General features: G+C 34.8%; 2 protein-coding genes across 17 annotated transcripts in view; one reads left to right on the top strand and one right to left on the bottom strand.

Annotated features, from left to right (window-relative positions):
- The window catches only part of setd4 (SET domain containing 4), a 493,820-nt gene that overhangs the window by 94,322 nt on the left and 385,022 nt on the right, over nt 1–14,476 (bottom strand). The window lies entirely within an intron of this gene.
- Nucleotides 1–14,476, top strand: part of mcf2la (mcf.2 cell line derived transforming sequence-like a) — a 96,643-nt gene that overhangs the window by 25,792 nt on the left and 56,375 nt on the right. Inside the window, exon 1 of one of the 16 annotated variants that reach the window (XM_083523084.1) lies at nt 7,529–7,565. The exons of 13 other annotated variants lie outside the window; for them this stretch is intronic. In XM_083523084.1, coding sequence (XP_083379210.1) covers nt 7,556–7,565 — 10 coding nt within the window. In that variant the 5' untranslated portion in view covers nt 7,529–7,555. Of the gene's footprint in view, nt 1–7,528; nt 7,566–9,186; nt 9,407–14,476 lie in introns of those variants that run through there. 2 more of the 16 variants (XM_083523094.1, XM_083523085.1) reach the window with 2 other exon arrangements.

The raw sequence follows: 14,476 nt of genomic DNA on the forward strand, positions 1-14,476 counted from the left end.
GGCCTAGGGTTCAGTCAGCATTCCAATTCATCTCAAAGGTGTTCAATAGGGTTGAGATTGCACCACCATATCAGGCGATTCAGGATCTTGTACTTCAACCTTGTGAACCATATCTTCATGATACTGGCCTTGTGCACAGACACATTTTCGAAGTTCAAGTGAAGGGAACATTTAATGCTACTGCATCCAAAGTCATCTTATACCATTGTGTACCTCCGACTTTGTGGTAATAGTTTGGGGGGGTGAAGATCAAATATGGCTGAAATGTTTATGCTAAATGAGAATGAGGTTACAGGGAAAGGTTAACGATTTTTATTACTGTAGCTATTAAACATCTAGTCAGAGATACTGAGACAGCCTCTTTCAAATTTTAAACATTTAAAATTATACACATATATTAAATTGTACAATTAAAATCTGTGCTAAAATCTTTCTTTTTTTTTTACATTGTTTTTATTGAAAATGTGTGCATTTTTCTTTTCAACATTGGAAAGTGAATACAGTATACACTTGGTTTTCAGGTGGTCAAAGACAACAAAGACCTACAGTAAGAATGCCTAAGGATAAACTAGCTAACAACTGAGGAAATGGTTTAGCTAGCTAGCACATTTTTTTTACAAATAATATGAAGAAAATGACTGTAGAGGCTACAGAAATACCAACAATACTTTTAGATATACTAAGATATAGACTCATTACAACTTGAATTGCACTGCACACCATTGAGAACTTTAAATTAAAAAAATACCCAAATAAGTTTACTGCAAACATTGTTTTGGCTCAGATTATTGCTGTCTCTCAGGCAGGTGATGCCATTAGTGTTGTTTATCACATCTGAGCGAAACTGTGTTATTTCACAAGGGAGCAGGAAGCCTACACCAACATTCTCTATGGAAAAAAAGCCTTGTTTATCATGTAACCTACAGATCTTTGACAAATTAAAGAAAAACACTTGGCTGTTTATTGCTAGTGTGCTTTAGTTTCAGGAAAGAGTTTAATATTATAAAATCAATTTGACCTACATTGTTTTTCTAAGATGGTATACAAATAAAGGTATATCTTATCTTATCTTATCATGATAGGTGTGGTATATTTCAGGATGACCCTGCCCCATTCTAAAATCAGAAGGAATAACTGAATGGTTTAATGAGGTTAAAATGTAAATAATGTTCAATGGTATTCACAATCACCAGATTTCAACATTAGTGAACACTTTTAGTAGATTTTGGAGCAATATTTTGGGCAACCACCATCCAAACTTCAGTTTAGTGAATACAACTTAGAAAAATGTTTATTCTACTAGTACAGTGCCAATGATTGGTAGATTTGAGACTGTGGTGCATTAAAGTTGTTCTGGAAGATTGTTATGGTTGTATTAAGATGCCTAGTCCATTTCTGTTTGTTCATGTACGTGTTATCTTGTCTTACATACAAACTAGTAAGCAATTTTATTTAAGTTCCTGTATTATTATTATTGGTTTAAGATTAGCAAAGCACTAATCCACCAGATGTACTCTGCTACCTACTTCTGAGATTTATTTTTCTTCTCGTAGAAGACCAGATAAAATAAAGCCACGTTGTTAGTTTTTCTTCTATTTGTGCGACAAACAGTAACTAATTGCATATTGAAGCTAAAGTTGTAAGTTTGGAACTAAAGGAACAATGGACTAAATACCTCATAGTTTTATTCTGAGGTACCATTTTAACTTTTTTGTTCATTTATTCCTTGCTTTATCATATAAATAGAATTGAGAACATTTTTATTCACAAGTTGCCTCCTGTTATCCCTGAAATCATGGGTCGGTGTCTCAAACATGGAAAATGAATTGTCGTCTGTCAGTATGTGTAAACATATGGTTATTGACAGTGCTTTACTTTTATTGATCCAACTAGCTCCAACATATACTCTCTTCTGTACAGATGAATGGCAAAAGACAAGGTGAATTTTCTTTTCCAATCTTTTGTCCAACATTCGAGAATTTGGTGCCAAATGTAGCTCTATACTTTGCTAGAAGTGGAAATTGGCTTTCTGCCTCAATGTGTGACATGCTGTGTGTTCAGATATGCCTTTCTGCTTACCACAAGAGTAAAGAGAGTTACCATAGTCTTCGCCAGCTCAAACTTCAGCAAGGTTTCTTGCTCTTTTTAAAATTCTTCTGCTCACTGAATGTTTTTTGCATCATTTGCTGGGTGTGTTATCGAGTGTACAGTATACCGGTTTCATAAGGTATAGGAATGTAGGAATTATTTTGAAGGTGTGAATATAAAGGTGCCCTCAAACATGTAGCTTTGTGCAATTGCAGATTTAGGTGTTTATCATTACATTCATTTGGATAAATAGTATCAGCATTATTTTTTGTCTGTTGTAAGCAGTACTTGGGCAGCTGCTAAAATATTTCCCATCCTCTATTTTTGTCCGATGTTGCGTTACTCAAGTGTTGTGGTCAGATGTACTGGGTGGAGCTAGATGTCTGAGATCATGTTGTTTTATCCTGGCTTGGTTAGTCGTTTCCCTATTATTTTTTTTTATATCTGTTCAGTGTGTTTTCATAAAAGCAGAGGGGTCAGTTGACTATTTGGATCCCAAAGGATCTTGCAGATTCAGTTGCAATTTTGACAGATTTGTATTCGTGATTTCAGTTGGTGAATTTGGATCAAGATGGAGTCAGGAAAAGGTTTGAATTTTTTTTTTTTTTTTTTATGAATTTTTAAAAAGACCAATGTTGTGTGACTAGGAAATGGTTTATAAGCATCTGTCTCTCTCTTTCTGTCTCTTATTGTTCATCTCTCCCACCTTGCTCTGATAGCCCTCATCTGTCCATGCCAGCTTCTGTGAACCCACCGTTTGTATATTCAGTGGTGACAGCATTCATTTCTAGTTTACTCAGGTCTCTCATTCACTGCCACATGTTTGCTAGAGTTGTGTGTTCATGTTTATTTTATTAACCAATAATCATATTCCTTATCTATGATATATTATGTTAGAAAGATATTGGAAACGGTTCTACAAACGATTCTCAAAGCATAGATGATTTATTACCATTTACAAGTGACCTGGAGAGAAGGTAATGTTTAAGTATTTGGTTAACAGTTTATTGGATGCTTATCAAACAGCTGCTGTTTGCTCTTGCCATGACTTTCCTGCCTCTGACACATTCTTATTTTAAATCTGAAATAATACTCATAATAAAAATGTGTACAGTATGAAAGGGATTACATACTGTATATTGTAAATAAGCAAGTAAATTAATACTAAAAATGTCGAATACAGTGCCTGGCAAAAAGGGAAAACCTACTTTTTTATTGTTTGAGACACCTACATGTTCCTTTTGTTTATATGCAACAAACTAGTTACTTTTCCATTGTAAGATGTTACTTTGACTAAACAAATATATAAATGTACAGATGTTAAACTTTTATTTTCATTGAAAACCCTCACTTAGAAGCTCAACCCAATCAACAGCTCATCACAACTAGTGAGATATTTATTTTCTGATCTTGCGATCCAGTTTATCGAGCAGTTCAATACGATTTGGGTGCAGTGACTGGGAAAATAATTTCCTGATAGATACTCCAGCCAACTGTTTGTCTTTAAATGGCACTTTCCGAGCTTGGACCTATACTTTAAATCATTGTCTTGTTGTATGGTGAAATTGTTTTAATTAGATGGAATTGCATGGTGTTGAAGTATGGAATGGTTGCCATGTTGGTCAGACTCCAACCTTCCCTGCTCAAAAACAGCCCCAAACCTTCAAGCTTCCATTAATTATGTTTGAGTGTGGATGTGAGAGAGTCTGCTATCTTCTGCTCTCCTGTTCTCTGTCCTTCATAAGTTCTTTTGTTAGAGCTGAAACTGTCACATTTAAACTCATTAGAATCATCAGAATTTTTTTTCCAGTCATTCACTGTCCAATTATTTTATGTTTTTGCATTTTACACCGTTTGTTGCTTATAAACAAAAGGTATATGCAGGTGTCTAAAAACTATAAAAGTCTGGGTGTTTCCAAACTTTTAAAAGGCACTGTACATACTTTTAAATGCAATTGTATAGTCATAACACTTGAAGTTTCTTTTACAATTAACATAGACAAATTTACAACCATGATTTGTTACTCACAGCACTGTTGGTGCATGTTGCATAAGTGCAAATTATTTATTGTTCATACATTTTAGGACAATTCATATTGTTTATATTTGTTTACATGGTTGTATTGGTTATGTATGTAAATATGCAGATTAATTTTCATTGTGTAACCAAATACATGTTTGAAATGCACGATCACATGAAGCAGAGGGTGTCTCAATCTGAGGTGGACTCCAAAGCTCTTACAGCTTTAAATGTGAAAAAAGAAATGATCTTTAACTTTAAGGCTTTTAACAGATACGGTTTGAGGTGAAGAGAAGAAGCGGATGCTGATTTTAGAACAGGTGATATTCATCACTCCTAATCTCATCCAACATCCTGATCCTGTGCAAACAGCCACACTCTGTTTGCATTAGCAGTTTGTCTAGTTTGCTTGACTGTATTTCCTGTAGTCAGTCACTCTGCAGTTCTTTGGAAAAGTAGTTTCACTTTATAAGGGGGAAAAAATCTTTATAAAGCACTTCACAGTATTCAGTATTTCAGATTCAGTGTACAGTTTTCTGGAATAAGACTTCAAACAAACCTAATCAAATGCACCATATTAGAACACAAAGATAACATTTTAAAAATGTTGTGAAAATATAAGCACTGAGGAGAATACATACTTAAAGTATATGTAAATAGGGTTAAATATTACTGATATTTATTAAATATGAGGAGACCTGGGGTGCAGTCAGCTTTCTAATTCATATTAGATCTTTATAGTAGGCCATTTAAGATCTTCTGCTCCAAACCATGTAAAGCATATTTTCATAGAGCTGGCTTTGAGCACAGGAGTATTGTCATGCTGCAACAGGTTAGGGTCTTCTAGTTAAAGTAAGGGGGACAATTTTATTTTACCACTTGGTGTTTTATACAATTGTGTAGTTCCAATGTTGTGGTAACAGTTTGGGGAAGAACCACATATGACTGGAAAAGTCAGGTGTCACAATAGTTTTGGATGGACAGCTAGATAGATGGTAAATAAACAGAATAAATATGGATGAAACTTATGCTTTAAATTGCTAGACAGAGATAAAATGCCAGACCAGTGTGATAAAGTGGGTGTGACTTTAAAAAAAAAAAGATATAATGTAATTACCTGATGATAATCACAGTGCAGTAGGTTGTGTCTGTGGTTAAAATGTTAATAGCTGGCTGGTATTTCCAATGCGTTTGTTTGTGTGTGTGTGTGTGTGTGTGGCAAGAGGAAGAGTTTAAATTTGATAAAGAGATAAACATGCATGGATGCATTTACAGAACAAGAGACTGAGACTGACTGCATCTGGACAATCCTTTATGTAAACAAATGAGAAGTCAAAGTTTCACAGCCTGTAGCTCTGTACTGTTCCTTCTCTTTGATGAACAAACTGTATTAAACACATATATTATATAAAACATTTGTCCTATCTATAAAAAATAAATAATCGTATCTTAATAACCAATTGTGTTTATTGTTACAGCATTTGTCTGGGCGATTCCGTGTCCTGTTGTGGTGTCTCGTGGTTTTCCCGAGGCTGCAGTAGGGGTTAAGACACAGGTGGCAAAGTATCCGTTTATCCGTCCAGACTCAGTTGAAGTTCCTCTTCCTGTTTATTTGCCCTTTGTAGTTTGCTTGCTCGAGTGAAATGGTGTGTTCATTCTGAGGCTTATTTTACTGTTCATGTAAATCTGAATTCTGTGGGGTTTAGAGATTTATTTGTTTTGTTAGTAAGGTCTAGTATATTTTTTATGCAAATGGAATCTAAAACAAAATCTGTATAGCTTGGATGTATATGGTTTCAAATCTGCTTCATTCTTCCCCTATTTTGTCCCAAAAATGGTTGCCAGCATAATATGACCGCTATCTGTTGAGTAGGTTTAAGGCTAATACGTTTCCTTAAACACGCATCTGTGCATTTTAACAGGTTTTAAGATATAAGATTTTTATTAGTCACAAAAATAGTTCTATACAGAATGCAAGTTGCAGTGAAAAGTAAACCTGATTGGCTGCTCAAAAATTGTCCTTGAAATAAAGGGAACAATAAATAAAAAATAAGATAAAAATATATTAGATAAGATGAAGTGGAAGTTAAAAATGGTACAAATGCATTTAAAAGTGCAAATGGGATGACGATAACAGCCACTACATCTAAAAACTGTTACTCCTGCTGCATCAATGCAATGTTGTTTTTCTTCCTTACTTCTGTTTGTGTAACCTGCTGCTGCTATAACAGACAGATATACTTTTATTGATCCCGCGAGAAATTATTCTAACACACACCGAGGAAAGCACTATCTGCCCTCTTCCTCATAATTGATTTCACAACTGTCTGTGATTGGCTCGTGTTAATTTGATTGACAGGGAAGAAGGGGTAAGAGACCCCTCCCAACCAGAGAATACGGTCAATTTTGCAAATTTTTGGCTAATGGATAACTGACATTCTCGGGTTTCAAAACAGAATTAAGAGGAGCAATTCAACCTGATTTAAATGCTATTTAGCTGGTACAAGTTATAATTAAATATTAGCTAAGATCCATTAAACCGGGTTTCCTAATGTAAGACGTTTACAAAAAGGCATGTCAGGGCTTAATATTTGGATGTTGCTTCTAATTCATGTATATATGACCTATTACAGTACTTTTTTGTGTAGATTAAAATGTGTATTGGATATTTTAGTACAGTGGAAATGCCAAATGGAAACATCTCAGCATGGTGAATGTTGAGAAATGTCTTATCCAGTGTTTTTTTTTAGTATTGCCCCATCAGCATTCGGATTCAGTCATATGCCTCCAGTTTGTTTTTTACTTTAAATTTTTCTTTTTGTGTTGTACAGGAATAGTCATGAACAGGCAGTTTACAGGAAAACGTCCCCAAAAAATTCTGTAAAAGGAGAACATCACTCAGTAATGATAATGACTTGCTTGGAAAAAGAAGCAGCTACAGTATGTCCACATTTCATTGAACACCAGGTCCTAATTAGTGCTGATTCATTGTTACAAATATTTTTATTCTTTTCAGCATGTTTTTTAAACCCCACTCTGGTCATCCTTGTTGGCAGCTCTGTTCAAGTATCCCAGACTGCTTTTAAATAGTCAACCAGTCATATGTTTTTTATAGGCACAGAATCTTGCTAATATTTTTAACATTACATTGTAAAATTTATACAAAATTCCGGTGTATCTTTTGTTAGCCAGTGTGATTTACGTAATCTCGTGGTTCTGTACCACAGAAGCTTGTATGTGTTCGAGAACATTGCATGTTCTTATATTTTCTTGGCTTCTAGTGAATAGGTTATTTTAGGGGAGCTGAGATCAGAATTTAACAGCAGACCTTTAGGCACAGCAAGCCAAATCCTTATACAGGAAAAGGCTGATATTGGACGACCGTTTCCTCTTTTCGCACAGGAAAAAATAACACGAGTCTTCTACATGTGACTTGTTTGACGTCTTATGACGATCGGTAAGGAATAAATCTTGATCTAGGGGGGGCTTAGAAAAGCAATTGAGTTGAATTTTTATATTGTTTAATTTCACTGTGTACTGTATCAGTTACGTATATATGGTTGAAATGACTGTAAAAACGTATTGACTTGATATAAAATTAGTTTACTAAGATTGTTACTGTAACAGCATGGAATGAACTGTTATTCGTCTTATAGCACAACAAAGCTGACAATCGCTTGTTTATGCAAAAGCTTTGCACGGCTAATCCAGCACAATGACTGTATATTTAGCGTGTGATGTCATGTGACGTGTCCTGTGTTTTTTTTTTTTTTTTTTTTTTTTTTTTTTTTTTTTTTTGTCTGGGTTCATTTTTATTTGAATTGTTGTCATCTTTTTAATGTCATCTTTTTGTTACTACTAGTGTTATGTATAGAGCAGTGGCGGGTGTCAGGGCCAGCAAAGCCTTCTCTGTTGGCCTAAACATGATCAGAAGCACTGACCTACATTTACAACATAAATTCTAATATTTGTTCCATGAAATTGTATGAATTTATTCACAACAGCTTATTCTTTTCATTTCGTAGCGTTTCTCTTGGCTGCACTGCTTCCAGTATGTGTATGTGGATGTTAGATTTTTTTATCCAATCAGATTTTAGCCTCTATGTGCTGCCATGTCAATCTAATCTGCCCAGGGCCTGCAAAGTTTCTTCTGCTGGCTCTTTGACCATAGTCTCCTTAATAAATAGCTCTGTTTCTTAAACCAATCAGATTTCATATTCACCTCACAGGGCAGCTAGCTGGCCCAGAGTAGCGTCAGCATTTTTCCATCCTCTGATTGGTTGGTCTGAGGAAAACTTTGACTGGCAATAAACATCTGTAGTGCTGCACACATCAATACATCTCAATTAGACTTTTTTTTTGCTTATGGAGGTAGAGAAATTGATCTGGTCTCAGACACATAAAAATAAATTTTGAAGAAAAGCTAGACATCGTGAGGAGGTCGGCCAACCCTGAAGCTAGCTAGCTTGTCTCAGCCTGGGAAAGGGTTTGTTCTTCACTTCCAGACCAGTGAATTACCACTGACTTACAGCCTCTGAGGAGCGGTGCGAATTGAGTCTGCATATCTGATGAATAGGTTGTATTTTATTTACATGTTTTTGTCATGTTATTAGACAAATATTGATTCTGAACTGCTCCAGATGATGTAAGTGCAGAGTTGAGGTGGTACTGTAGAGGTTTGGAGTTTTAACTGGGTTTCTTGCTTTAGTAAAATGGTATTCACCCACCATATGCAAAATACCTTTCTATCTGTAATGCCACACATTGTTATATCTTATTTTTGTAAAGTATTGGTGGTTTCTATAATCGTGCCGTGATAGTGGTGGTATAAAGAGGTGGATTAAGTCGGGTAAGACCCCACTGAAGGCCCAGGAACCAAATGCATGGCCCTGCACTGGTATAAAGCTTTCATCAACCTAACATTTTAGAAGGTACAAAATTTTTCTTCTTGTTCTCTCTGTATTGTTTGAGACTATATTAATGTCCAAAGTGTCAGAAGTTTGCATAATCAAATATATAAATATGACCTCAGGGGAAACATGGCGCTTAGTATTTCAAATAAAGAAACGCCTTTGTTTACAGTTTCCTTGACTTTGACTTCAGTGAGTTGAATTTGTCTTCACTGTCACTTTCTCTTCTTGTTCGCTTACGACTATTCCTTTTTTTTTTGTCTTTTATGCCTGAGATTTTGGTCAGAACTGATTAATTAGATTTGAGGTAATGGTATAATTTTGGCTGGAGTAGGTAGTACAGCGGTTAATCATCTAATCTTTGGCCTCAGTGTTTGAGTTATGAATGGTGAGTAGCAATGACAGCATCCTGTTTTACACCTATGACCTGTACTGCTTTAGTTTGCTTTTATAATGTTTTTTGTTGTTTTTTTATGTTGAAAATATATATTAGTAAAGACTTTTCTCCAAATCTCTATGTTAAAAAAAATGCTTAAACAAAGCATCTTGGGAGCTATTTTGGTGCTGTTTAAAATTCAATCCTTGTGTAATATTTGTATTGAGACTTTTGGAAAAGTTTGTTTTGAGTGCTGGGGATTTTATGCGCTATAAGTTTTCAGTCTAGATCTGTTTATTAAAGCTTGCTGTCAAACTCGGAATTTGTTTAGATATACTGGCATAAAGCAGTACTGCAGCATTTTGATCCGTTTACATTGTGTTTTATATCTTTTTAATTTTTCAGTTTTGAATTAAATGTGTATTACAGTGTCTTCATTCCTTTTTTTTTTTTTTTTTTTTTTTTTTTTAATACTGCTAGCAGAAAAAGGAATAGAATGGCCTTTTATGGTTTCTGAGCACAAAAGGTACAAAGCAGAGAACATGACATGATACAGTACATTTTCTGTGTGTAGTAAGTAATATATCACAATATTTAAAAAGAACGTGTGTACAGTGTACAGTATTTCCAATAATTTTACAGTAAGCATTTAATTTCACTCTTTTATAAGGAAGAAATGTCCACTCGAATCATGTCCACAAATGAAGTAGAGGGGATAAATTACATATTCAGAGATAGTACACCGTGTAGTAAAACATGGGGCCATGGTGGGGCAGGGCGGGATTGTTTGAGGTTGTTCTGCAATGAGTGTATGAAGATTTTTTTGCCCAACATAACATTGTAAGGAGAGAACGTGTGTCAGAATCGCATTTACCGTCACTGTCTAGTTGCCTTTGAAAAGCATGTAGTGACTATTTATTTTTTAGATATAAAAATTGGGCTTGTAGCAACATAAACAGCACTTGAATGACTCTTGAATTATCATTTTAAATGTGTAGTGATTTGGTGGCCAAAAGTAGGTGGAAATCACGGTGCACTTTGTTGATTTGTTTATGATTTTAAAAATGTTTCATCATTTATTGCATGAAACTGACCCCATTTTCATTGCGCTCTGAACACTGGTGAACATGATTTCTGGAATTTTTTTTTTTTTGTATAAACCATGTATAAAAGAACATTTTTGTTCTAAACAGAAATTTTATCCTATTCCACATTTAGTCCCTATTTGCTGTTATAATAACCTCCACTCTTCTGGGAAGATGTTCCACTAGATTTTGAATTGTGATTGTGGAGATTTGTGCTCATTCAGCCACAAGTGTATTGGTAGAATCAGATACTGGTGTAGAATGTGGAGGCCTGGGGTGCAGTCAGCGTTCCCATTCCTAGCGAGAACCACAAGTGGCTGGAAAGTCAGTTGTGCGAATACTTATGTCCGTATAGTGTGTGTACAGTTTTGTATTTGTGTTATTTAATTTTTTTCCCAGTTTGGATCAGTTTCTTTCATTTAATTTTCCTTTAGAACAAAGGACATGAACCAGCTGTTTTGCAGGTAGAAAAAAGCAAGTTTGTCTTTGAAGGAAATGCATATGCATGGTGATGCATATACATAAGCCATAAGAGCTCCTTTTTAAAATTGAAGAAAATGTTGGTCAAATTATTTACATTTTTTTAAGTGACTCAACATTGTCATTTGCTCAGCATGTTAGATATTTATATATTAATTTGTCACTGCAATGACAAAACATGCTTTCCAAGCTAGTCAACTTTTTTTTTTTTCTCAGCCACCAGTATACCAAAACACCAGTATGATGGGCATGATTTTAATATACAATGAAATATCTACACCCTTTTAAATAATTAATGAACTGGTTTTAGATTTCAGTGCAGTCTGGGTTTGAATAAAGTAAAAAAAAACCCGACACCTTAAATATATGAACTGGTGGACTTTCCCCTTAAATACCTTCGTTTCCCACCGATAACACACAGCTCTGTGTAATCTATACACTGCCCTGGAGCTACTGTCACACACATGGATAACTTTATTGATGAAGGACCATTGTGTTGGACTTCTTTTAGCTTCTTTTATCTCATCCTTAGTGTCGTGGGTGTGGTGTAAGAGAGGATCTAAGTTTAAAGAAAGGTAGGGGACTTTTTTCTGGTTTTAATTATGACCAGTGGCTCATATTACTCGGATTACTGTTGTATGTGACCTTTCAACCTGCATTCAAGAATACTGGTGTGGTAAAGGAGCTCACTTACAGAAGACAGCAACAATCTAGCAGGTGCTTCACCTTCTCCAAGTTCCTTTAATACCTAGACTTTTATGTAACTACAGTATACAGTTACATCTCCACCACATGAAATGTAACCGTAACCTGATAGAAAAAATGCACCTTTTTTTTTTTATCCTCTTCAACTAATCAAAAAAATTTAATTTCCAACTTTCTTTTTTTTTTCCATTTCATGAATATACAGTAGTACTATATTTGCAATGTCTAAGCCTCGCATACAAGCCAAAAAACAACAACAAATTGAATACAAGATATAAAAAGCGTTATTTCGATGTGAAGAAATTTTATTATTAGCATTGATTTATAATAACTATAATGAATGCAAAAAAGATGCTTGGGGTCTCCAAACTAAATATACAAATATATTGTGTGTGTGTGTGTGTGTGTGTGTGTGTGTGTGTGTGTGTGTGTGTGTGTGTGTAACTGCTTGACATTAAATGTGACTTTCTAAGAATAACCACAGTGCCGAAGTCTTCCCTGGAAGACAATACTGAGTGTTTATGGGGCACATTAGACCTGGATATTCAGAGCCAGAAAGTTCATTTAGGTTTCTCTCTCTCTCTCTCTCTCTCTCTCTCTCTCTCTCTCTCTCTCTCTCTCTCTCTCTCTCTCTCTCTCTCTCTCTCTCTCTCTCTTTGTCTTAATGAGTATCAAAGGCTTTAAAGCATTTAAATTTTTTTATAGCATAGTCGAAGTAACCAACCTCCAGCCACAAATAGGTGATCGTGTGTGTGTGTGTGTGTGTGTGTGTGTGTCTTTCCCAGGCTTGATGAATACACTGCTGCATGGGAATTCACAGTATTTGTGAGAAGCCCTGCGGATGCCTCTCTTTATAATTGTGTGTGTGTGTGTGTGTGTGTGTGTGTGTGTGTGTGTGTGTGTGAGAGAGAGAGAGCGAGTGTGAGGTGAATATAAAGGGCACAATAGTGTGTGTGTGTTGGGGGCAATTGAATGCCCCCATGCAGTTCTCTGTGTGCCCACTTTCCTTATCTGATCACGACCAATGTGTGCTCACTGGCTGCCAATACGCTGTAATGTTGTCATCGTTAGCGTACTGATGTGGTGTTATAAAAATATTGAAATGTATCCGGTTATTTCCCAAAAAATAAGCATGTTGTGTAGAAAAAAAAAACCCTGAGCTTTGCTTTTGCAATTTGTGACAGTTAGATCATTCTTTCAGCTATACACTATCAATACACTAGCCATCTACAGTATATGAACAAAAGTATTGGGACACTTGACTCTTCCAGCCATATCTGGTTCTTCCCCAAACTTGTAGCCCAAACTAGCAGGCACACAATTGTATAGGATGTAGCATGAAATTGTAGCTGCATTTGAACTTGAGAAGCAAACCTGTTCCAGCATGACAATACCCCTGTGTACAAAGCCACAGGTCTATAAAGATATGACTTACATGGTTTGGAGTGAAAGATCCTGAATGACCCATCATAGAGATTTGACTGTCAAAATGAGCGTGTTAATAACGCAAGAATAAAACTCAATTTTAACGACACTGATTTTATTAACGCACAATTAATGCAGTGCACATTTGTTTGAGCATATTTAAAAAAATAAAAGATTAATTCAAAAGAGGCAAAATTAAAACCTTAAACGCAACATGCATTTATTCATGACATCCTTTTTTTTACTCAAAAAAAATTAACTCCACCGAAAGGTAATTTCTAATCACTAAACATTTGTTTTACAGATGCGCCAAGTCTCAAATTAAGCACCAATGTGCACACATCCCATAGTGCGCACATCCGGCAAATAAAACCATCCTTGTGGAAACATAGCAAAAGTTCCGTTTGGTGTCCTGATGATTTATGTCATTTAAAATACCATAATTACTTTAAAACATATACAAGAGTATTTTGTCTTCATGCTCTATGCAGAGTTTGGTTTCACTAATAATAAACATACATTTGCATAAAGGCCGTTTTAATTAGAATATTAAAAGCATATAAAGTACATTTAGAACAGAGAATCATGTGATTAATCTCAACTTAATTGCACATTTTTGTCATTTTTATCTAATATGATTTGATTGAAAGCCCTAATAGGTATTAATTAGGGTGTATGTGTGTGTGTGTGTGTGTGTATGTATGTATATATGTGTGTGTGTGTGTGTGTGTGTGTGTGTGTGTGTGTGTGTGTGTGTGTGTGTGTGTATATATATATATATATTAAATGTAATACTCAATTTAGTCAATGATAAAATGCTTATTGCATTAATTGGATTTATTCTATTTTTATAAAATATTTTTGCATATATTATTTAACCAAGCAGGTATTTTATAAACAAAAATAATAAATTGTAAACTGTGCAAATGTTGATGATAAACTGCGTTAAAAAAATAATTTACAAGCAGTTTTGTTTTCGCATTTATTTTCCCCCTAACCCTACCTTGAATTAAAAGCTGAAGTACATACTCAATCGTAAACTTTATGTACCGTTACACCCCTAATGTGTATTTATACAAAGGGCACAAACTGTGTTTCCTAAATTCTTCCATTAAATTACCATGTCTTTGTTTCTTTATAAAATAACTAATAATAATAATAAATTCAACTATTTGGCAATGCAGCCCTGGACTTTGGACAAAGTTTTTCTTGAAGACTTAGCTTTTCTATGGGAAGAAAACTTTCTATGAATTTTCCAAGACATTATGAAATTAATATCACTATTATTAGAGCTAATGTCATTTAAAAAGTATGTTTTTGTTCGAAACTATGTGGTAAAACATTTTAAAGAATTTAAATATCAGAAGAAATCAGTAATATAAATCAT

This window comes from Silurus aristotelis (genome assembly GCF_946808225.1).
Source record: "Silurus aristotelis genome assembly, chromosome: 20".
NCBI classification, from domain to species: domain Eukaryota; kingdom Metazoa; phylum Chordata; class Actinopteri; order Siluriformes; family Siluridae; genus Silurus; species Silurus aristotelis.